The sequence below is a fragment of the Talpa europaea genome, assembly GCF_964194135.1.
Source record: "Talpa europaea genome assembly, chromosome: 8".
Taxonomy (NCBI): domain Eukaryota; kingdom Metazoa; phylum Chordata; class Mammalia; order Eulipotyphla; family Talpidae; genus Talpa; species Talpa europaea.
This window is the reverse complement of record NC_140075.1, coordinates 31,500,171-31,524,805: the sequence shown is the minus strand read 5'-3', so window position 1 is coordinate 31,524,805 and position 24,635 is coordinate 31,500,171. Positions and strand designations below refer to the sequence as shown.

The window sequence follows — 24,635 nt, the reverse complement described above, 5'->3', positions numbered from 1 at the left end:
CCATTTTTTTTGTTTTTAAAGTTTAACTGTAAAGGAGAATAAAATATGAAGGCACTTGCATGAATCCATACCTCTTTCTGTTGCATCTGGGTCTGAATGGGAGCACAAAGCAATCTGTTCATACCTATTGAGAAAAAAGAAAAAACTATAGTCAATAACAAATATACACACATATCAAGAGTCTGATTCTCGGGCCTCCCCGGTGGCGCAGCGGTTGAGTGCTGGGTTGCAAAGCTGCCTGCAGTCTCTGCAGCGCCAGTTCGATCCCCCGCTGCTCCCCGGCCACTGGAGGAGGGTCCCACATGGTGCGCAGACCTCTCCTGCCGCCCGTTGTTCCCCTCAGCAGTGTGCTTCGGTCCTTCTGCCTGCTCTGCTCCCTGCTCTGGCTCTGGTGAATTCTCTCACCCTCCCGCGCTTCTGACTGTACCCAGTGCTCGTATAAATAAATAAATCTAAAAAATAAATAAAGAAGTGAAGGACAAAATATTTAAAAAAAAAAAAAGGCTGATTCTCCTTTTCTTAGGTTCTTTATCATTTATGAATAATTCCTTAAGTTTTATCAATTAACCTTCATAAGAACTTTGGTATTAAATTTCAGAGAGATGAGATTATTGTATGCTCTGTGTCACTGAAATATTTTTAGAATGTGGTAGAGATTTTAAAAGTAGAAAGTCTGGACTCCTTTATGCCTCCCTCTTGTCTCCATTTTTATTTCCTGAATGGTAGAAATTACATGGCAGAGTACCTACTGATGAGACTGAAATATTAGAATAAAATTTTGAAGCATCTTTTATTTTTTGTTAAGGAATCCATGCATTCCCATAATGAGATGTGCATTTTAAAATATATTACAAATAAGAAAAAGAAAGTAGATTTGTTAGCGATCACGAGTGAGAAAGATACTATAATCATTCAGACACAACAGAACAACAGTTCATGTTATGGCAAGAGACAATGAGCATGGAAATAAGGGATTAGATTCAAGACATTTAGAACTAAAATATAAAGCTTTAGGTAACAAATTGGACTTTGGGAATAAGGAAGGAATTGAAAATGCCATATAAAACAGGAAATATATTTAAAAATACTTAAGCTTAAAGGCAAATTTTAGGGCATTTTAAAGCGTTATGGCAACCTCAAATATGAGTATAATGAAGTCATACATACCAAACTTTCATTTACATATATATACATATATATATATATATATATCAACCTTTCAACAAATACTGATTCAGAATCTATTATGTACCCCCAAACTCAACTATCTACTAAAACACACACACAAAAAAGATAAAATTTCTGGACCCAGAGTTGCTAGTTTAATTAAGAGTATTGGAAGTAACTCCTAAAATACAATGTAAAATAAATTCTGTAATAGACTGAGGAATAAAAGGGATATTGTCAGAACACAGGACAGTGACTAACTCCTTGTTTTTTGTTAGGGAAGGCTCCATTTAAGTCAGCACTACATAGTATGCAGTGCCATTATGTGAACTGTTTGTTACCCATTCAAGATGAGATTAAAAAGGGTGCAGTCAGGGCTTCCCTGGTGGCCTAGGGGTTAAGTCTCAGCGTTATCATCACGAATGCCTGTGGGCTAGTGGCCAGGGAACTAACCCACATATGGCACAGCAGACCTCTCCTGTCTCACCCGCTGCTCCCCTTAGCAGTGTATTTCAGTAGCTCTGCCTGTTCTGCTCCCCACTGTCGCTGGTGGATTCTCTTACCCTCCCGCGCCTCTGGCCTGTACCCCAGTGCTTGTATAAATAGATAAAGCTTAAAAAAAAAAAAAAAAAGGAATAATGAGGACTGGAATTCAAACAATAGCAGAAGGAATAGAGAAAAGGTTACAGATTTGCAAGATAGTCAGAATAGGAAGTAGGGTCAAATAGATATGGCAAATAAAGGTAAAGTTCAAAAATTCACTCAGTTCCTTACTTGTGTGAATGAGCGGGAGTCCACGATAGAGAAAAGAGGAGAAATATCAGTTTTTTTTTTTTTAAGTCTTTTTTTTTTTTTAATAGAGGCATGTTTTATTTATTTATTTATTTGTTTGTTTTTTTGTTTATACATGCACTGGGTACAGTCAGAAGCGCGGGAGGGTGAGAGAATTCACCAGAGCCAGAGCGGGGAGCAGAACAGGCAGAAGGACCGAAGCACACTGCTGAGGGGAGCAGCAGGCGGCAGGAGAGGTCTGCGCGCCATGTGGGACCCTCCTCCGGTGGCCGGGAAGCAGCCGGGGATCGAACCGGCGCCGCAGAGGCCGCGGGCAGCTTCGCAACCCAGCGCTCAACCGCTGCGCCACCGGGGAGGCCCAGAAACATCAGTTTTGAGAGAATTAGTAGTTTGTGAAATTTTAAATCAAAGATTTTGTATAAAGAGAACTCTTCACATTTTTTTCTTGGTTCTTCATATTACTTATCAAAGAATCTGGATGAAGAGAAAGATACGTGATAAGAAAAGTACAGTGGGGCCTCCCCGGTGGCGCAGCGGTTGAGCGCTGGGTTGTGAAGCTGCCCGCAGACTCTGCAGCACCGGTTCAATGCCCAGCTGCTTCCCGGCCACTGGAGGAGGGTCCCACATGGCGCGCAGACCTCTCCTGCCGCCCGCTGCTCCCCTCAGCAGTGTACTCAGTCCTTCTGCCTGCTCTGCTCCCCGCTATGGCTCTGGTGAATTCTCTCACCCTCCCGCGTTTCTGACTGTACCCAGTGCTTGTATAAATAAATAAATAAATAAATCTTTAAAAAAAAAGAAAAAGAAAAGTACTGTGATCATACTCACCAGTAATTTCACAGGGGTTATCTTCTGGATCCTTATTCCTAAAAATTAAAATGTATTTTCATAATCTATACACTAAAAATTTACCAATAATCACAAGAGGTGAAAGAGTAGTGAAGTGAAAGATTCACAGAATGATTGGCAGAAAAATACAAAAATATCTTTAAAAGAAGACTCAGGTAGAAAAAGTTACAAGGCAAATAAAGACCTCTTCAGGTCATTGTTAATGGTTTGTTATTTCAAGAATACTATAAAAATGTATTTAACACATACTATTTGCTTATAAAAAAAAAAAAGGAATGATCTCTAAAGCAATTCCTTTTCCAGAAATTTAACCTTAAAACCAAAAAGCAAATAAAAGGAAACAACCCAAAAGTTCATAAATAGGGAGCTAAATGTTGGCACACACAACAAATTATAATTGACTGAAACAGATCTAAACATAACAACATGGAAAGTGCCACAAATATTATTAAGTTACTGCATTTTCTCTCTTGTTAAAAAGAAAAGGCTAAAGATGAACATATAGTTGGGGAGACATAAAATTTCCTCAAGGATATCCAAATTATCAATAACAGTTACCTATGAGGAATCTAAGTAATAAGTTTAGAGATTTTACTTTATTGGTATATAAACAGAATTCTTTTTCCCCTGGCTCAACAGTAGTCAATTACATGGAAAATTGATGATTTGTTTAACCAATCCCTCATGATGCCCCTTTAGAATCTTTCATATCATTTGCTATTATAATAAATGTACCTTACATATTTATCATTCCAAATATTAATAAATATATTAGCGAGATAAATTCCCAAACATGAAATTGCTGAGTCAAAGGGCACATGCATTTAAAATTCTGAATGATACTGCCAAATGCCATGTACCATTTGTCCCCACAGCAATGACTGACTTTTTACCTGTATTCTTAACTGATTATATGAAAAAAATACACCTTGATATAGTCTGTTTGATTTTCTCTATAACAAAGAAAGATAGACATCTAACTATAAAAAAAAAAAAACACATCTTTTCATTTGTTCAAGTTACTGGTATTTACTTTTCCATATGTTAAAATCACAATAAGAAAATTAATAGGAAAATACTTGAGACTATTGTTTTGTACTACTGACATATTTAAAGCACTTACAAATGAAAGTGTTTTGTGACTATTAAAAAGATAAGTTGTATGATATATATACTTATACACAGAACTGTATTAAATACTGCAAAGAATTTTTCTGAATTAATACTAATAGTCCACAAATGTGACACAATTTTTTAAATATAGGAGTTCAGGGTCTCCCTGGTGGTGCAGGGGTTAAGTGTCAGTGCTATTAAGCTATGGCCAGTCACTGCAGCATGAATTCAATCCCTAGAGATGAGTTCAATCAGCCAGGGAGCTCACCCACATGGCGCAGCAGACCTCTCCTGTCTCGCCTGCTGCTCCCCTCAGCAGTGTATTTCAATCAATCTGCCTGTTCTGCTCCCCACTCTGTCTCTGATGAATCCCCTATTCCCCTTCTCCTCTGGCCTACATCTCAGTTCTTGTATGCATAAATAAATAAAAATAAATCTTTAAAAAGTAAAACTTACTTCATTTAATAGTAACAAATAGCTTTTAAAATACAAGTCACATTTTCTTACTTACTGCATAATCAGAACATTTTCTCCTGCTTCTGCTTCTAAAAATAAAATTAAAATTAAATTTGCTCAAGAAAACTTGCATGAAGGCATTGACAATTAAAAAAATTACTTATTACCCATGTTATTTTTTTATCCCCATAACTCAAGTTATACTTTTCAAGCAATAAAAGATATTAAATTATATGAACTATCTGGTAAGATAACCTTGGTAAAATTTTACAGAAAGTAGATTTAGCAAGGATTACAGTAACATATTTACCTGTGATTTCTGACTTTCTCACTATTTTCATATTAGACTCTGTCTGGAATATCCTAAAAGAGAACATAAAGATTACTGATTATAATATTTAATTAGAACCCTCTGGTGTTAATTTATAGTCTGTTTTGAGATAGGTAAGTGATAGGGAAATCATTCATAAAAATTTAGAATAATTCCTTGTGCATATTGTTTTAAAGTGTTTATTCTGCTTTATAAACATTAAAATTAATAAACAAAAAGTAAAAGAAAATGAAAGGAATTGAGAGAAAATACACACGAAAGTAAAACAAAGAATATAATGTGTTTATAAATTGAGTCCCTAAAGAAATCTAAAATAATGGAATAGAAAAATCTTTAAAGATTAGTTCAAAATTTAAGACCCAAAACAGACAAAATGGAGATCTACCCTAGTAAAAGCAATGAATATCAAAGATAAAGAAAAAAAATCTGTTAGGTAGCCTGTCAAAAATATCCAATCATTTGTAAGAGGGAAAAAAAGCATGTACTACTTAAGACTTGTCCACTGAAACATTCAATGTCAGAAGACAAAAAGAACCACATTCAGAAGTTCCTTAAGGAAAAGAAAATGTGAACCGAGGATTTTATATACAGGAAAAGCTTCAAGTATCAAGGTTATAACCAACAGTTTTGAGCATCCAAGAATTCAGGGAACACTGATTTCAGTGAGCCCTTCTTGGGGAAACAATAAGAAAGAAAACGAGTCAACGAAGAGGTAATCAGGGCAATTATAGCAAAGGAACTAATGTGAACATTTAAATATATATTATAGAACTAAGACAAATAAATGTGACAGATGTCATAATTTCAAACAATGAAAAGAGAGATGATATAATTAAAAAAAAACTGGGAAAGGAAATGAGGAAGGGGAGAGGTTGACAGGTAGAAGTACACTAATTACCTTATCAACCATAAATGTCAAAAGATAGCATATAAAACAATGAAGTTTTTTTAATATTTTATTTAATTCTTACATCATTTTTCATTTTTGCACAATGTATGCATTTTCAATTTGGTTATATTCCCCATACAATTGTTACCCCCCCCCTCTTATTTTGACCCTAGTCCTTCCTCTTCCCACCATTCCCCCCTGTAGTGTGTCTGGTTTATAGCTGCTTGTTGATTTTGATTTTCACTTTGTATTGATTAGTCTTTTTCCTGGTCCCTTATTTAGGTTTTCTAAATTCCTGCTGTGAGTGAGACCATCCGGTATTTTTCTTTATCTTTCTGACTTATTTCGCTGAGCATGATCCCTTCTAGCTCCATCCATGTTGCTGCAAACTGCATGTGTTTATCTTTTTTGATTGCTGGGTAATTTTCCATTGTGTATATGTACCACATCTTCTTGATCCAGTCATCTATTTTTGGGCATTTGGGTTGTAAAACAATGAAGTTTTAATTGAAGTAGTTCCTCCTTATCTGCAGGGGATACATTCCAAGATCCCAAGTTGATACCTCAATTGTGATAATTTCAAACTTTTATGACTCCAATCTCTTTCTCTAGTTATATTTTGTTAGCAGCTCCAATACAACTGTAAATAGCAGTAATAGGGCACAGTTATTTTGTTCTTGATTTTAGAAGGAATGTTGTTTATCTTTTAAGCATAATGCTGTGTAACAACCTTAAATTATCTAATATTTATCTAGGTGAAATACAGATCATCAGTTAATACCAACATGCCTGGTTTGACACACAAAAAAGTATTATTTGTTGAACATTCTAATTTATCCTTTCAACTTACTTTATAGTATCTGCAAAGCTGACTCGACGAGAGTTTTTCTTATTTCTCAAAGCATTGGATTCCTAAAAGCAGAGAATATATGATTCTTAATGAAACCATTGTGAATCAAGTCTCCAGAGTACTATAGAAAGAGACCAAGACTTAATTCTGAATTAATTAGATATTATTATTAATTTGATTCTCTAAAATATTCCAATGTAGAATCACTTACAAGCATGATTATTATTTTCAATGTGAGTGATAACAAGTATATGAACATAAATAACATATTTAAGGCAGGTAATTAATGTCCTTTACTTTTTGCTATCAAGAAGATTTGGGATGGGCCTCCCTGGTGGCGCAAGGGGTTAAGCACTGCAGCGCGAGTTTGATCACCCCCTCTCCCACCCCACCAAAGAGCAACCCATATGGCAAAGCAGACCTCTCTTGTCTCACCCACTGCTCCCCTCAGCAGTGTATTTCGGTCAATCTGCCTATTCTGTTCCCCACTCTGTCTCTGGTGAATCCTCTCACCCCCCACATCTCTGGCCTGTACCCCAGCTCTTGTATGTATAAATAAATAAATCTTAAAAAAAAAAAAGAAAAAAGAAGACTTGGGACAAATCACTGTATTGTTTAAACTATTTTTAAGATTAAAAATTTTTTAAATTGTGTTAAAATACACATAACATGAAATTAACCATCTTAACCATTTTAATTTTATTGTGATGAGAACATATAATAAGCAATCTACCCTCTGAAAAGATTTCTAAGTTTACAATACAACGTTGTTAACTATAGGCAAGTTGTATAACAGGTCTCTGGAACTGAGTAACCCAGTTGCCCTCCTCTGTCTATGGCAACCACTGTTCTGCTCTCTGCTTCTACAAGTCTGTTTAAGAAACTTCATAGAAGTGGAATCATATAGTATTTGTCCTTTTGTGACTAGAGTATTTCACTTAGCATAATGTACTCAAGCATCTTAATTATTTGTACAGTTCACTAATGTTAATACATTTGTATTGTTGTGCAATTAATCTCTAGAACTCTTACATCTTGCAAGACTTAAATTCTATATCCACTGGGGGCCTCCCCTGTGGCGCAGCGGTTGAGCGCTGGGTTGCGAAGCTGCCCACAGTCTCTGCAGCGCCAGTTCGATCCCTGGCTTCTCCCCGGCCACCAGAGGATGGTCCCGCATGGCGCGCAGACCTCTCCTGTTCGCCCACTGCTCCCCTCAGCAATGTACTTCGGTCCTTCTGCCTGCTCTGCTCCCCACTCTGGCTCTGGTGAATTCTCTCACCCTCCCGTGCTTCTGACTGTACCCAATGCTTGTATAAATAAATAAATCTTTTAAAATAAATAAATAAATAATAAAGGAGAGTCCTTAAAAAAAAAAAATTCTATATCCATTAAACAACTTCCCTTTCTCCCAGCAACCTTCCCCAAGATACCATCCTACGTTCTGTTTCCAGTACTTCATAAGTAGAATCAAAGTATTTATCTATTTGTGACTGGTTTATTTCACTTGCCATAATGTCCTCAAGATTTATCCATGATGTAGTATGTATCAGATTGTCCTAAACAACATACCATGGACACCACATTTTGATTACTCATTCATCTGTCAATACACTGAGTTAGTTCTATCTTTTGATTATTATAAATAATGCTAATAAATTGGGGTGTACTTCTCTCCATAACCCTGTTTTTAATTCTTCTGGATATATACCTAGAAGTAGAATTGCTGGCTCATATGGTAATTCTATTGGTTGATTTTTTTGTTTGTTTTGTTTTTTGAGGAAAGGTCCTACGGTTTTCCATAGTGGCTGCACCATTTTATTTATTTTTAAAAAGATTTATCTATTTATGCATACAAGAACTGAGGTGTAGGCCAGAGGTGTGAGGGGTGAGAGGATCCACCAGAGACAGAATGTGGAGCAGAACAGGCAGATCTACTGAAATATAGTGCTAAGGGTAGCAGCCGGTGAGGCAGAAGAGGTCTGCTGCACCATGTAGGTCATCTCCTTGCTCCGGGATCGAACTTGTGATGTAGTGGCTGCCAATAGCTTCATGGTGCTGAGACTTAACCCCCTGTGCCACCAGGTAGGCCCTGTGACTGTATCATTTTATACTCCTATCAACAGTGCAGAAGGGTTCCAGTTTCTCCACATACCAGTCAATACTTGTTATTCAGAATTATATGGTCTCTAAAACCATATGTATTTCATCAATCAACAAAATGAACTGAAAGTCAACTATTTACCAAATACAAACTTTACAAAACTACACGATAAAGTTCCCACACTTAGGGAGTTGTAAATTTAGAATAAACATTAGTAAATAAGAACAATAGAAGGTATTTGGAGAGTAGTGAGTAATTCCAAATGATGAGATACACGTCTAAAAGTGGCAAGAAAGAAGACCAGAAAAATAAATAGGGGTTAAATATTTTAAGTGCCATGGGATGTTTACATATATCACTGAAAATACTTAATCTATAAAGCATTTGCACTAGAGACTTACCTGAACTGTTTCATTCCCACCTCTGAGCTCCTGAAGAGGACTCCGTGGTGGTTTCAAAATCTAGAAGAGAATAAGCAAAGAAAATCTGGCTTATCTACATAAGTAGAAAGGCAGAGATGCTAAAATTCCTATAACATCTATAACTCTCTCAAATTCATCCTGTCCAATATTATACCTGTGGCTGTGTTAAATATTGGCAAATTCCTCGTTCCCTGCCCACTGACTCTCTTTTCATGTGTTCTGTGTAAAGCTCCACCCAAATACCAAGGTATAACATGGAACCCTGGCCTAGAACAACCTATATGACAGTTTTGTATCAGTAGCAATGAGAATGAGTTTCAGAATAAGGACTCAACCCACATCAAGATAATCGAGGTAAAATGATTAATTCCATAGATGTTTAGTTTATTTAACTTGAGGAAATAGACACTAATTTTCATGTAGGAATTGAACCTGGAAGTTGGGAAAGATATTATGTACTATAGCAGTCACTATGAGAGAGCCTGTCTGATAATGGAGTTACCTAGAGGAAGTAACTGGAGTAGAAAAAGTAAAAGGAAAATCCTGGTACCAGTGATATTGTGGGAACTCCCAGTCAGTAAATTATACCTAAAATCATCCCTATTTTTGGATATTTCACTTTCATAATCCAATAGATTTTGAGTTTAAATAAGTTTGAATTGCACTTTTTGTGTCTTGCTGTTTCTTTTTTTTTTTTTTAACCAGTTTAAATATATTTTTAAACAGCCAGATTGAAGTATAAATTACATAGCAAAAATTTATGGAATTAATAAGATACAAATTGTAGTATAGTGACAGAATTGTATAACCAGGTTAAATATTTGAGTTTTTATTCTAAGAGAAATAGGTGCCATTGAGGGTGGGCTCGGTATACCACAACCAAAATTACTCTTCCATATAATCATCATTCAACATAAGGTAGTAAATATTAATTTACATAAGTGCTGCTTACAGAGGAATGCCGTCTTCTAACAGGTTTCTCTGTATTGTCACTGAAAGAAGAAGAAAATTTACGTAAGTATTGGTAAAAGACCGATTTTTCAAAAGCCATCATCACAGCATCCATTACATGCTTTTAAATTGGCCATCATTTTCACTTAACACATACATCACTTTCACTTAGCAAAATTTATATTATAAGACTAATGATTCATATTTAGGAAGTCAGTGTTTTAAAATACATAGCATATACTACAAGACTATCTTTGGAAAAATAATCAGCACACAGTACAATTAGAGGTTATAAATAAGAGTTATAAGTTATTTAAAAAATGGGATATAAATCAAAGACTCTAGCTCTGTGATTTTCAGGTCAGATTTTAAAAATTCAAACATTTATGGATGCCAAACAGTAAAAAAAAGGTAGTATTGGGTCTCCCCGGTGGCGCAGTGGTTGAGTGCTGGGTTGCGAAGCTGCCCGCAGCTGGTTTGATTCCCAGCTGCTCTCCGGCCACCAGAGGAGGGTCCCACATGGCGCACAGACCTCTCCTGCCGCCCGCTGCTCCCCTCAGCAGTGTACTTCAGTCCTTCTGCCTGCTCTGCCCCCCGCTCTGGCTTTGGTGAATTCTCTCACCCTCCCGCGCTTCTGACTGTACCCAGTGCTTATATAAATAAAAAAAAATAAATCTTTAAAAAAAAAAAGAAAAAAAATGAAAAGGTAGAATTGAGACTATAATGGAGAGTTCCTGCCTGGTCTAAAGGTCACAGTCATTAATTACTCCACTCAGGCTAGTTGTTACCAGGTAAGAATATAAACCCAGTGTTGCATCACTTGACTTTTCAAAAGAAGCTGAAAAGCTAATGGTTGTATGAAATCTTGAAATTTTGGTAACTAATTAAAAAACTTAAAAAGCCACTAGTTGGGCCTCCCTGGGTGGCGCAGGCAGTTGATTGCTGCGCTGTGAAGCTGTCCGCAGCCTCTGCAGTGCTGGTTCGATCCCGGCCAGCCTGCGAGGGTCCCATCATGGCGCGGCAGACCTCTCCTGACTCGCCCGCTGCTCCTCTCAGCAGTGTATTTCGGTCCTTCTGCCTGTTCTGTTCCCCACTCTGTCTCTGGTGAATGCTCTCACCCTCCCGCGCATCTGGCCTGTACCCCAGTTCTTGTATAAATAAATAAATAAATCTTAAAAAAAAAAAGCCCCTTGTTTGTGATATCAACTTCACAGTTCCTCTCAGTTTTGACTCTAAATGAGTGTATACAGAGATGATAAAAAGGGCTATGACTTTGTAACATTTCTTTCTTTTCCTTAGAACAGAATGGAAAAAGATTTCAGAAGTAATCAATAGGTTTTATTAGTTGGAAAGTATCTTTCTTTGATAAAGAGTTTAACATTTTTAGAGGCATTGCATGAACTTACTTTTCATCATTAGTCTCTGAAGACATTCCATCCATTTTTGAAGAAAAATTTTTCTGTAACAAATACACAATACAGAAAAGGTGAAGAGGAGAAATTACAATCTATGAAAAGATTAAGAGTACAGGGCCCTGAACCTCTCCTAGTGGCGCAGGCGATTGAGCGCAGCACTGTGAAGCTATATGCAGACTCTGCAGTGCAGGTTCAATCCCCGCCAGCCGGGGAGAAACCCACATGGTGCAGCAGACCTCTCCTGACTGGCCTGCTGCTCCCCTCAGCAGTGTATTTCAGTCAGTCTGCCTGTTCTGCTCCCTGCTCTGTCTCTGGAGAATCCTCTCACCCTCCCACACGTCTGGCCTGTACCGGGGTTCTTGTATGTAGAATAAATAAATCTTAAAAAAAAAGAAAAGTACAGTTGTGACTTTGGGATTACTTTCGGGTGCAGACCAAAAATAAGGAAAAGCCATACTATAGGTATAAAATGAGAAAATTTGAGTTTAAACTACTGCTATAATTAATACCACTGGAATAAGAGAAGATCACTTGGGATGATATGCACTTTAATAGTTCAAATAAAAGTTTGTTCCAGTTTATAGTCTATGGGTTATATAATCAACTCAATTAGGTATTAAAATATAGTGGATTTGCATGACATACATATTTATCTTATGAAAATTCAACAGAAAAATACAACAAAAAATTTAAGACATAAAAATAATATTACAGGGCCTCCCAGGTGATGCAGGTATTAAAGACACAGCACTATCAAGCTATCACCAGCCACTGAAGCATGAGTTCGATCCCCTGCCAGGGAGCTAACCCAGTGCAGCAATCCTTCTCCTGGCTACACTCGTTCAGTGTAGATGACATTATTTCTTCCTATAAACCTAGAATACTTTGTCAATTTGCTACCCTTTATAGTGTCCTCATACAATCTGAGCTTCTCCATCCTTTCACGTGGGCATGAATTGAACACTATTTCTGCCTTCAATTCTTTGGAAAGAGAAGACATAATCTTGTTAGAATGTGGACAATGCATTGAAATGTGCTTTGAGGTTTCTGCTTGGGTCAGAAGTCACAAAGGAATTGAATTTTATTTCTGTCGCTGGCGCTGCAGTGATGGCCACAAGGGAAGAGTCAAAATTGTTTTTTTTAATAGCAGCCCCTGCACTTCAGTATCCCCCTTCCCAAAAGCAACTATTTTCGTTGTGTCCAAAATGGTTTATTTAATTTAATTTTTTTATAGTCCTGCCATAGAGAAATACTTCTTTTTTTTTAAGATTTATTTATTTATGCATATAAGAACTGGAGTACAGGCCAGAGGTTTGGGGGGTGAGAGGATTCACCAGAGACAGAGTGAGGAATAGAACAGGCAGATTGGCTGAAATTCACTGCTGAGGGGAGCAACAGGTGAGTCAGGAGCGGTCTGCTGCGCCATGTGGGTTGCTCCCTGACCGGGAATCGAACTTGTGCTGCGGTGGCTGCGGGCAGCTTCATAGGTTGTGTCTTAACGTTACCCTTGTACCACCAGGGAGGCCCGAGAGATACTTCTAAGAAGCTATTGCACCTGGCTCGGAGAGCTTGTCTTGCCCAAGGTGACACAGTACCAGGATTCACTGGGTTTTGTCTGACTTTTCTGAGTCATATTGCCTTTTTTTTTGAAAATGATTTAATTTTAAAAGTCATCATTTCCAGCAGTAAAATTGTATAATCAGAATTGGAGGCTTCTTCAAAAGCTACAAATGGAATGATTTGAAATGCAAAATTAGGAAGAAAAAAAAGGGAAGTGATTATAATTTACCTTCTTTGGTAAATAAATATTCCTGTATGAAATCTTTTGGTGTTTTTTTCTTGGGAATAGGCTTTGTAATCCTACTTATAACATGTCTGTGTTTTAATATATAAACTACCTAGCCTAGTGCTTGTCATATAGTAGGTTTTGACTATGTTTTTGTAACATTGCATATAAGTTCCTTCTCAAAGTTTGTCAGAACAGTTTATCTCCACTATACAGAAGAAACTCCCAAAAGGGGTTAGCCAATTTGCAAAATTTTCATGATTTTTTTTTGATTGCTACAATAAGCTTTTTTCCTTGTGATGAGATCTTTTTTATCCTTTTTTTTAATTAAGTAAATTTTTTTCTTACATTGCTATAATTGTCATAGCTCTCCCCCTACCAGATCACCCGTGAACCATCACCATACTCTTAGTGTTCTTCCCTCCCCTGGATGGACCCCCTCCCTCCCTCATGATGTTTTTAACTTATTAAAGTTAAAAAAACATTTTACCAAAAACCCTAATGTTCATAGATTTCTATTAATGGTGTCAGAACCAGAAAAATGTTCGTAGGGAAAAAAAGGAAAACTCTCAGCATCAACCTCTATCTCATATACACACACATATATTCACCCACCCAGATAAGTACAGTACAAGAAAGATTACATGCCAATTTCACTAATAAATAGAAAAACCCTAAATAAATAGCAAAAAGGAGCCAGCAATTTGTAAAAAGGTTAATATAATCATGGTTATGTTGGTTTTACTCCCAAAATGCAAAACTGGTTTAATGTTAGAATATCAACTTTACAATTTATCATACTACAAATTAAAAACAGACTAAAAGGGAAAAATCATATGATTATTTCAACAAATTAAAAAAAGTTTGATGGAGTCTCCCTGGTGGTGCAAGGGGTTAAGCACCGCACTATGAAGCAATCCAAAACTTCTGCAGCCTGAGTTCGATCCCTGGCTGGCCAGGGAGCTAACCCACATGGGTTATCCACAGACCTCTCCTGTCTCACCCGCTGCTCCCCTCAGCAGGGGGACTGTATTTCAGTCTGCCTGTTCTGCTCCCCACTCTCTCTGGTGAATCCTCTCACCCCCTGCATCTCTGGCCTGTACCCAGCCAGCTCTTGTATGCATAAATAAATAAATCTTTTTTTTTTAAATGTTTTTTGTTTTTTTTTTAAAGAGGCACGTATTTTATTTATTTATTTGTTTGTTTGCTTATACAAGCACTGAGTACAGTCAGAAGTGCGGGAGGGTGAGAGAATTCACCAGAGCCAGAGCAGGGAGCAGAGCAGGCAGAAGGACCGAAGTACACTGCTGAGGGGAGCAGCGGGTGGCAGGAGAGGTCTGCGCGCCATGTGGGACCCTCCTCCGGTGTCCGGGGAGCAGCCGGGGATTGAACCAGCGCCGTGGAGGTCGCGGGGAGCTTCGCAACCCAGCGCTCAACCGCTGCGCCACCGGGGAGGCCCAAATAAATAAATCTTTTTAAAAAAATTTAAAAGTTTGATGAACTTTAACATGTTTTCATGTTTAACAAAATGAAAACCCAGCAAACAGGAATATAAGGTAAATCCCTTAATCTAATGAAGTGTCTATTTTAAAAAACCAACAGCAAACATCAACTTAATGGTTAATCTTTGAAAACTTACCTCTGATCTGAAATCAAATTAAGTAAAACAGCTATTTATACTTATATTTAACCCACCATGAAGTTACAACAGCTTTATTTCTAATATATATTCTAAATATGTTCATTTCTATAGTGACACCATTATAGTTCAAGCTACCATCATCTCTCATGTGGAGTGTTTCAATATTCACCTCACTGGTCTCCCTGCTTTCATTCTTATCCCCCTAAAGTCCTTTCTCTACATAGCAGGCAGTTATCTTCTTAAACATAAATTATATTAAAGGCTTTCCTACTACTTTAAAACCTTCTTCAAAAAAGATTTACTTATTTATGCATACAAGAACTGGGGTACAGGCCAGAGGTGTGGGGGGGGAGTGGGCGTATTCACCAGAGACAGAGTGGGGAACAGAACAGGCAGACTGACTGAAATATACTTATAAGGGGAGCAGCGGGCGAGACAGGAGTGGTCTGCTGCGCCATGTAGGTCACCTCCCTGGCCGGGGATGGAACTTGTGCTGCATTAGCTGCAGATAGCTTCACAGTGCTGCATCACCAGGGTGGCCCCACTTTAAACCTTTTAATGGCTTCTCCTAGGCCTGCCTCTATAAGGGCCGGAGGGGTCTGGGCTACCTGTGCAAGAGGTCTCTGGCCAGGGGAGCGGAATGCCAGGTTCTGCCTCCACATGGTGGGGGTTAGGGCATGGGTCAAAGGTGGAGGGTATTCCCCTTTGATCTGACCCTCACTTCAATCACATAGGTGCAAGGCATCTATAATGCAAGCACCCCCACTGCAGACCTCCAAGGGGGACAAATCAAAGCCCTGGACATAGTCATCGACTAGGGCAGACCTAGAGCTCGGTTGGATCCATGAGAGAATAAGACCTTGGGACAAGCTGGTGTGGTGACCTCTCACATGAGCTCCATCTACAATATTTTCTGGAGCTGGGGAACCAAACCCAGGTCCAGAGATGCTTGCAACATGAGTGAGGCTTCTTCCTGCTCCAACTGAGAGAGGAAAACATCAGCGATGTGACTGGGGACCCAGAGAACTGGAAATCACGAAAGGAGACAAGATGAGATGGATCAACTACCTGCTAGAGTCTGTCTCCACCAGGATACTTCACCACCAACTCTGGTGGGGAGCTAGTTTCCCAATGTCAGAATTATAAGACTCGGAAGTAGCATCATGTGACAATCATTAGAATGGAAGGAACAATCAGTGTGAATAAGGATGCACCAAACCCAGAGACCATACCAGTGTGCGGAGACAGTTTCCTATACCATAGGAAGTTCCAAAAGCAAGAAATCTGAAGCACCACTTCACACACCTGCCTTACAAGAGGTTCCTGAAGTGCTCTGCCTTGCTACCTGCCTCACACTTGCTCCCGGGAATCTGAGCAGCTGGTCTACTGCACTCCAAAAGCGTAGATCCTTATTCAGGAAAAGGACGAGTTTCCATATAAAGGACAAAGCTTGGAAGCCAACCATAGATCTAGGGTGTGCAGCAAAGGAGGTGTTGGAGTGATGGGGCAGGGGAGGGAAACACAGGGGAGAGGGGTGGTGGTACATGGGTGGAATATTGGTGGGAGGACCGCACCCAAGGGGAACAACTACTATATAAAGATGACTGATGATATAAGAAATTAAAAATTAAAAAAAAAAAGTCAAAGGGCCTCCCTGATAGCTCAGGAGTTAAAGTCTCAGTGCTATCAAGCTATCTCCAGCCATTGCAGCATGAGTTCTATCCCTAGCCAGGGAGCTAACCCTGGCTAACATGGCACGGCAGACCTCTCCTGTCTCACTGGCTGCTCCCCTCAGCAGTGTATTTCCGTAGATCCGCCTGTTCTGCTCCCTACTGTATCTCTGAATCCTCTCACACACCCCACTCCTGGCCTACATCCCAGTTCTTGTATGCATAAATAAATAAAAATAAATATAAAAAAATCAAGAAGATGTGGTATATATACACAATGGAGTACTATTCAGCAATCAAAAAAGATAAACTCATGCCATTCGCAGCAACATGGATGGAGCTGGAAGAGATCATGCTCAGTGAAATAAGCCAGAAGGAAAAAGAAAAATATTGGATGGTTTCACTTACAGGAGGAAAATAGGGGAACCAACCTACTAAACATAGAGCTTCCATGTGATCCAGCAATTCCACTCCTAGGTATTTCCCCAAAGGACACAGAAACATCAATTCCAAAGAGCACCTGCACCCCTATGTTTATAGCAGCACTGTTTACAACAGCTAAGCTTTGGAAACAACCCAAATGCCCAAAAATAGATGACTGGATCAAGAAGATGTGGTCCATATACACCATGGAATATTTCTCAGCATTCAAGAAAGATAAACACATGCAATTTGCAGCAACATGGATGGCGCTGGAAGGGATCATGCTCAGCGAAATAAGCCAGAAAGAAAAAGAAAAATACTGGATGGTCTCACTCATAGCAGGACTCTAGAAAACTTAAATAAGGGACCAGGAAAATGAATAACTATAAGAAAGTGAAAATCAAAATCAACAAAAAACTATGAACCCAGAGACACTCTATGGGGGGTGGGGGGGCAGGGAGGGGAGGGATTGGGGTCAAAATAAGGGGGTTGCAATTGTATGGGGAATATAAAAATAAAATTTATTAAAAAAAAAAAGAAAATAGGGGAACCAAATATAGGATCAAGAAAAAATAACAATAATAACAAATAAAAAACCAAAATTAGCAGGCAACTATAAATCAGATACTCTGAAAAGGAAGGGAAGGAAGCGGGATCAAAAAAGGGGAGAGAAGAGCACAAAGGACTATGGTGATGGTTCACAGGTAAACTGGTGGTGGGAATTTTATGGGGACTACATCTGAAAGGAGAAAGCATACAAGCAGACATTGTACAAAAATGAACAATGAGGTAAAACATAAATTTTTAAAAGGGGGGGCATAAGGGGGGCTTCCCTGGTGGCCTAGGGGTTAAGTCTCAGTGCTACCACTGTGAAGCAACCACTGCAATGGTCCTTTAAGGCAGCCTGAGTTCAATCCCTGGCCAACCCCCATGGTGCAGCAGACCATTTCAGCAGATCTGCTTGTTCTGCTCTCCACTGCATCTCTGGCGAATCCTCTCACCCCCACACCTCTGGCCTACACCCTAGTTCTTTTATGCAAAAGTAAGTAAAATCGTTGTTTTTAAAAAAACAAACAAACAAAACCCTTTCAATGGTTTCCCATAGTACTGAGAAGAAACTCTTCGTGAAGACCCAGAAGTTCTACAAGATCTGGTCCCTATTTGCCTCTCAGACTTCATACCTTGCTCTTTCCCACTCACTACCCTAGCTACAGTGGTACTTCTATTCCTACCCACACAAAGCTCTTTCCTGATTCACTGAATTAACATTCGCTATTCTCTCTCTTGGCCAGAAAGCCAAGAAAAGCACTATTTGTAACATAGAGTATGTCTCCTTGAAGCATTGTCACCACTGCAACTTAAACATCTGTTATGTAAACTATTTCAACTACCCCTTGCCCTCACAGTAAACTGTTATGTTCTGAAAACCTGGCAGTGCTTTGCAAACTACAGAAGTTCAATAACGATTTGCTGCATGAGTAATTAAGAAACAATTCTTTAAAGTTATCTTTATGATGACTAACTTGCCTATTTTTCTCCTTTGGGGAGTATTTTCAAATTCAGCGACATATTCAAAATTCACAGATAAAAATATTAAATACTATTAAATCAGGATCACCTACGCATCTTTACTGTTTGAAATAGCCTGAGCATTATCCTTGTTTAACCTAAAGATCAGCTGGCATTTAACTGATGAGATTCAAAGCTTACTGAAGTCCCCCTTTTAAATATCTATTACATAACTGCTAATTTCACCCTTCACAGAAATTGGAGACCCCGGGTTCCAAGGATCATTCATAAAATACTATTATGGTTGAACTCTGGCTCACTGGCATATTAATTGATTATTGATTGATTCTAAAATTGAACATCTGGTATCCAGTGCTGTTACAGCATGTTCAAAGATATTATGAGATATTTTAAGTTGAGAGAAACAGAAATTGGTGACAAGTCATGCTCACACTACTAGCTCAAAATAGCACCCCCTTCCATATTACATTAGTTTTATAACATATTATGGTAAAGCTGGATTATTGGCAGTAGTTTTAAAGCAAGTACTTTTTCACATTGTGGTACAAGAAATGAGGATTTCGTTCCAATTTGATTCCAAGATTTGAGAAGTACAGTATTCAACAGGCAGACATAATTGTGATTTAGAAATTAAAAAACAGTATCTTTTCTTTCAATTTATACACATTACATTATTTCAAATGGCTACTGAGTGGTTAGGATATAAATCTATTCCAACTAATAACAAATGTTTACATTGTCTGGACCTACTACTTAAAAAAAAAAATGGAACTATTGGGTATTTTTTTGGGGGGGGCCTAAAAGGCACCATAAACAAGAGAGTTTGGGAACTACTAGTCTAAATAATCCAGAGGTTTAAGAATTTAAGGCTTAACATTTTGAATAAGTTGTAGAAAACAAAAAAAAAAACAAAGAATACATGCCAGAGACCATTCCAAAGGAAATACCCTACAAAGTCTAAGATATTTACTATCTGGCTCTTGTCCACGTCTGCATTTACGCTGCCAATATTGAGTTAATATATCCAGAGTGTCCAATGATGCAGGCTCTAGACCTGTGCTGTCCAATATATAGTAGCTATTTATGTTTTAATTAATTAAAACGATACAAAAGTTAAAAATCAATTTTTCAGTCACAACTGTTACATTCTAGGTGCCCAATAGTCACATATGATTAATGGGTACAGTGCTGGATAGTACAGATATAAAACATAATTATCGCTGAAAGTTCAACTGGACAGCACCCTCCTACTCTGAATATCTAGACAATCTAGTCTTAGCATCAAACACATCAACACTCACTCCAAACTCAGCTGACATCTATTAGCCATCTTGTAAACATTTCCAGTGATTCACAGAGTAAAGAATTATACTACTTTGAACCCAACCTTCAGTTTGCAAAACCTTACAGGGCACTAAGTCCTCATCTCCGTAAATCATTATTCCCTCCACCATCCATCTCAAATGCCACTTTCTCCACGAAACCTCTAGAGTCTGCATTGCCAAAAGCATCCACTACGCTCTCCCTACTTTGTGCGCCCACGCCACTTTAGAATGTCCTGTATTCTTTATGTTGTCTTGTATTATAGCCATTTGTATACATTAATTTCCCTCTCTGGACTGCAAACTTGTTTAGATTAGGGACCCTGAACCATCCGCTTCCAGCCGTACCACAAGACAACAAGAAAACTAACAAATATCTGAGTTAGTCGATCGATGCAATTCAATTTTAATAGAGTATTACAGAATAGCTCTACAAATTTATCTTTAAAATTCCAATCGGCCGTACTGCCCCTCTTCCAACGTTTTATCTTCTTGAGATAAAGAGCAAGAAATGGGGCTTTAACTCTGGGCTAACAAGGGACAGAGGAAGAGATTTAAAAACCTCATCTGTGGCTTGCCAATACTGGCTCTATTTGCTGATACTACATCTGCAGGAAGCCCAGAGTCTGTTTGTTGCTGTTCGTCGGTGCTCGAGTATACACTGGAAAACATTTTAAAAAACGTTGACAAGATGTGGGACCTCAGTACTATACAGAAACCCGAGACCGAAGACTCCGGTCTATTCCCAGAGAATAGGAAGGTGTTAAATCCTCTCTTGGATTTAAGCAGAGAGAGAGAGAGAGAGAGAGAGAGAGAGAGAGAGAGAGAGAGAGAGAGAGAGAGAGAGAGAGAGAGAGAGAGAGAGAGAGAAACAGGGAGCAGAAGAGATTAGAAAAAGTTTCCCTCTTGCAAGGTCGTCAGCTCCCTCAGACACTATAAATAAACCACAAGCCAAGAGCTGAAAATCACTCGCTACTGTCACTTCACTTGCAGCAAGAAAAGCTGCTCGCCAACAGCGAGAGGTCCCCGGGGAGCCCCAGCACCCCGACAGAAGATGGCGGGGCGGGCTGAGCCGACGCGGACGGAGCCTCCCACCCGCCAGCCGCGACGGCCCGCGGGTCCCGGCGCGGGAGAAGCGCTGGGGAGACGGAGGCGGCACAAACCGCCGGCCGAGAGCAGGAGAGAAAGCGCCCGGCGCCGGGGAGCAGAGCCGGGTCAGCGCCCGCGCCTCGGGAGGCCGCCCGCTGAGGGGCTTCCTCCGGCTCCCGCCGCCGGGCCTTCCGAGCGCTGACGAAACCTAAATCCCCCCGTCTCAGAACGAAAGGGCCGTTCCCTTTACCCACCGCGGTCCACCTACGAGAAAAATTCTCCTCAGACTTGTTTGGGGTCCGCGCGCGACGCGCAGAGAAAGCTGCCCGCGGGCGCCCGACGTCACCTCGCGACGCCCTGGCTGCCTCGGCGCAGGATTCAAATATAACCGCCCAGTTGACGCGCGTGCGCAAAGCCTCTCTCGGCGTTGGCTCCGCCCCCTAGGCACCAGCGCCGCCCTAAGATTCCTTTACGCAAACACCCTTCGCAGCCGCTGTGCCAAATTTATTTCCTTCAAGCTTATCTAATCTTATTCGACATTTTTCTTTGTTCTTTTTCATTTCGGATTCCGTACGTCGTGGGTGCGGCCATCTTCCTTTCATTTCTTGCTGTAAAAATGATCGGATCTTTGCTTCCGTACAAAATGGTGGCCCCCATAACAGTGCGTCACATCCCCCTTGTATTACTCCCTATAGCTACCAGGAAGGAACAGGCTTCTGGGACGAGGTGGCCGAGTGGTTAAGGCGATGGACTGCTAATCCATTGTGCTCTGCACGCGTGGGTTCGAATCCCATCCTCGTCGGAAGCAACTTTTGCGTCATTATAAATTAACACTTGCCGATTAAAAATGGTTGAATATTCCGGGTAAGATTTACTGTGACGGTATCTCTTTCGGCTTCAGCTATTTGAAAGACTTTTAGGCTGTTCTGACCTCACAGATAAAGAAAGGGAAAGGAATTAGTAACCACGTATTTTTATACGTAGTAAACAACAGTGGCTAGAACTCCAGGATAATGACGATTTTCATATGCTCGAATACTGATCTGCTCCATGGTAGTTAATCTAGTACGTGATTTAGGGGACACAATTATTGTGGACTCCTGCCCCAAGGTTTTTAATATTTGTCTTTACTAGGAAATATCAGGTTTCACTTCAAACACTGTGGCGAAACAGTGTCCAGGAGCCTCTCCCAGCCCCTAGCAAGCTGCAGGTGCTCGAGTATACACTGGAAAACATTTTAAAAAACGTTGACAAGATGTGGGACCTCAGTACTATACAGAAACCCGAGACCGAAGACTCCGGTCTATTCCCAGAGAATAGGAAGGTGTTAAATCCTCTCTTGGATTTAAGCAGAGAGAGAGAAACAGGGAGCAGACGAGATTAGAAAAAGTTTCCCTCTTGAAAGGTCGTCAAGCAGATTCATTTAAATCACGTATAACAATATTTGCCCAGCATTTATTATTTATGGGAAATCACATTTTACACGAATTACATGATTTTAACTGCGATCTTGATAACTTTATTGCTCCATTTTATAGATGAAAACACTGAAAGATAAACTCGCCCAAGTTTATAGAGCTCTTAATATAATTGCAGAAAGGGTAGTGTAACCCTAATCTGTGCAACTCTAGTGGCTCTTAACCAGCAACGCATACTCTTCTGGAGGCTGATAAACAGCATTCATCCATCCCTAGCGACCTTGGGGAACACATTCTCCACCCCGCACGAAACAGGCTGCAGCGCACGGTGCCCCAGAACCTGGCTCTTGGCAGATAACTTCAGCAAGGTTTGCGACACTGGCAAAATGCCCCCTGGCGAAACCTCCTTGGGTTGAGGTCTGAGGTACATCTAGCACTAGTCTTGAGCCTTGCTCTCTAATCCTTTCTCCTTCCTGCTACTGCGAATTCCTATCCGGGTTCTATATACACTCAACGGTCCATGGATAGAACTCAGTCATTTCGTTGGGGATGGGAAACTGCATCTTTATTTTCATGAATATAAAGGTAAGCAACAAAGTACAGTAATATTAACCTGACCTGTGATTTTTTTTCACAAAAGAAATCAGATATTTTTATATCACATCACCATTATTGCTTTATGCTCCTCACTACTACAAAATGATGGTAGTTATTAGACCTATTACATCTGCAATGTTATATCTTGTAAAGGAGTACATATTTATTATATTACTGTATCACTGATTTTAAAACAATATTTTAAAATCATATTTTGATAACTATAAATATTTGATAACTATAAATCATATTTTGATAAAACTATAAGTATTTCACATTTTGATAACTATTCCAATGTAGTTGTAATTCCAATGTACTTAATTCCAGTGCATTAAAAAAAAAAATCTGTATTCTGAGAGCATATCCATAATCCTCACCAGACTGCCAGGATTTATGTCACAAAAAAGGTTAAGAGCCCCTGAGGGACTTTTTTTGATGTGTCCTCAAGACATTGATCTTAACCTTTTTCTGAAGTCTTGTTCAGAAAACTGAACTTTGCAGATACTGTGCCTATTCCTCTCTCTGAAACATGCTCCGACTCCTTCCCTCCCCAATCTCTTTCTTTACCACCCCTGGCTGGCCACCCCACTCCTTCAAATCTGTTTAGACTTCATCACCATCAGGAAGTCTCCCCCAGCACTGCAAGGTTAGATTTCCCTCAACAGGTGCTCCTGTAGCTTCCTGGGTTTCCCTAGCACATGCCAGACAGTATTAATTGTCCATTAGTGCTGCAACCTCTCTGAAGTCTGGCAAGACGGAATCATTTTTCTAAATTGCCTGTTTCTTGCAATGATGACTTTCTATAGAAAATTGAGAAGGTCTGCCTATGTGTCTAGTCAAAAAATGAAAAGAGAGTGGATTATTTTCTCAAAAGAAAACTTCAACTATAGAAGTTCTGTAAATACAAAGTACTGGAGGTATCTAGAAAAAAATAAGAAATTGTGATTGTAAACTCACTTTTTTTTTAAGATTTATTTATTTATGCATACAAGAGCTGGAGTACAGGCCAGAATTGGGGGAGGTGAGAGGATTCACCAGAGACAGAGTGGGGAGCAGAACAGGCAGACTGACTGAAATACACTGCTGAGGGGAGCAGCGGGCAAGACAGGAGAGGTCCTCCTCACCATGTGGGTTGCTCCAAACTAGTGCTGCAGAGGCTGTGGGTTGCTTCATAGCGCAGTGCTGTAACCCCTTGTGCCACCAGGGAGGCCCGGTAAACTCACTTTTCTATTTCTCAATTCTTTCCCTGTTTTCATGATTAGTTTATTTGTGGTTTCTTTCATATGAAGTTGCAGTAAGACTTGCTATAACAATCCTAGTTTTCTACATTTTATTGCTTTCTTGATTTATAAGAACCGTGTTTATTTTATCTTATTTAAGAGAACCAAAAGATCAAGAACATGCCAGATTGTTTAGAATTCCGGGGTGGGGAGAATACTTGGATTAGTAGTGAAAAAAGAAATTTATAATAAGCTAACGCAGTAAAAGAGTTAGAGGTGCCATCTACTGGAGCAGCTGTAACTGCATGACTTGGCCAAGACAGTTCTGCAGCAATGACTGCTGTTTAAAAAGATCATCATGGGGTGAATTGATGGTGGGAATTTTACGGGGACTGTACCTGGGAGGAGAAAGCATAGGAAGAATGATGTAAAATATAAAAAAATTATCATCACTGTTCCAGATTTGTCAACAAATCACAACTCAAGGAAAACATGCTCCACAAACACCAGGACTGTTCTTCACAAGCCCTATCCCAACCTATTGCACAACTCCTCAGCTTCTAGAAGACCATGAAAGAAAGAACTGTTGCACTCAAATGCATTAT

The 24,635-nt window shown here is 39.5% G+C and overlaps 1 protein-coding gene across 1 annotated transcript in view; it reads right to left on the bottom strand.

Moving 5' to 3' along the window:
- Positions 1–11,359, bottom strand: part of KNL1 (kinetochore scaffold 1) — a gene marked incomplete at both ends in the record, with an annotated part of 48,475 nt that extends 37,116 nt beyond the window's left edge. Inside the window, 8 exon segments of the mRNA XM_084240132.1 lie at positions 72–124; positions 2,785–2,822; positions 4,430–4,463; positions 4,685–4,737; positions 6,445–6,506; positions 8,947–9,006; positions 9,920–9,959; positions 11,325–11,359. Coding sequence (XP_084096258.1) covers positions 72–124; positions 2,785–2,822; positions 4,430–4,463; positions 4,685–4,737; positions 6,445–6,506; positions 8,947–9,006; positions 9,920–9,959; positions 11,325–11,359 — 375 coding nt within the window.
- Positions 11,360–24,635: the final 13,276 nt, after the last annotated feature.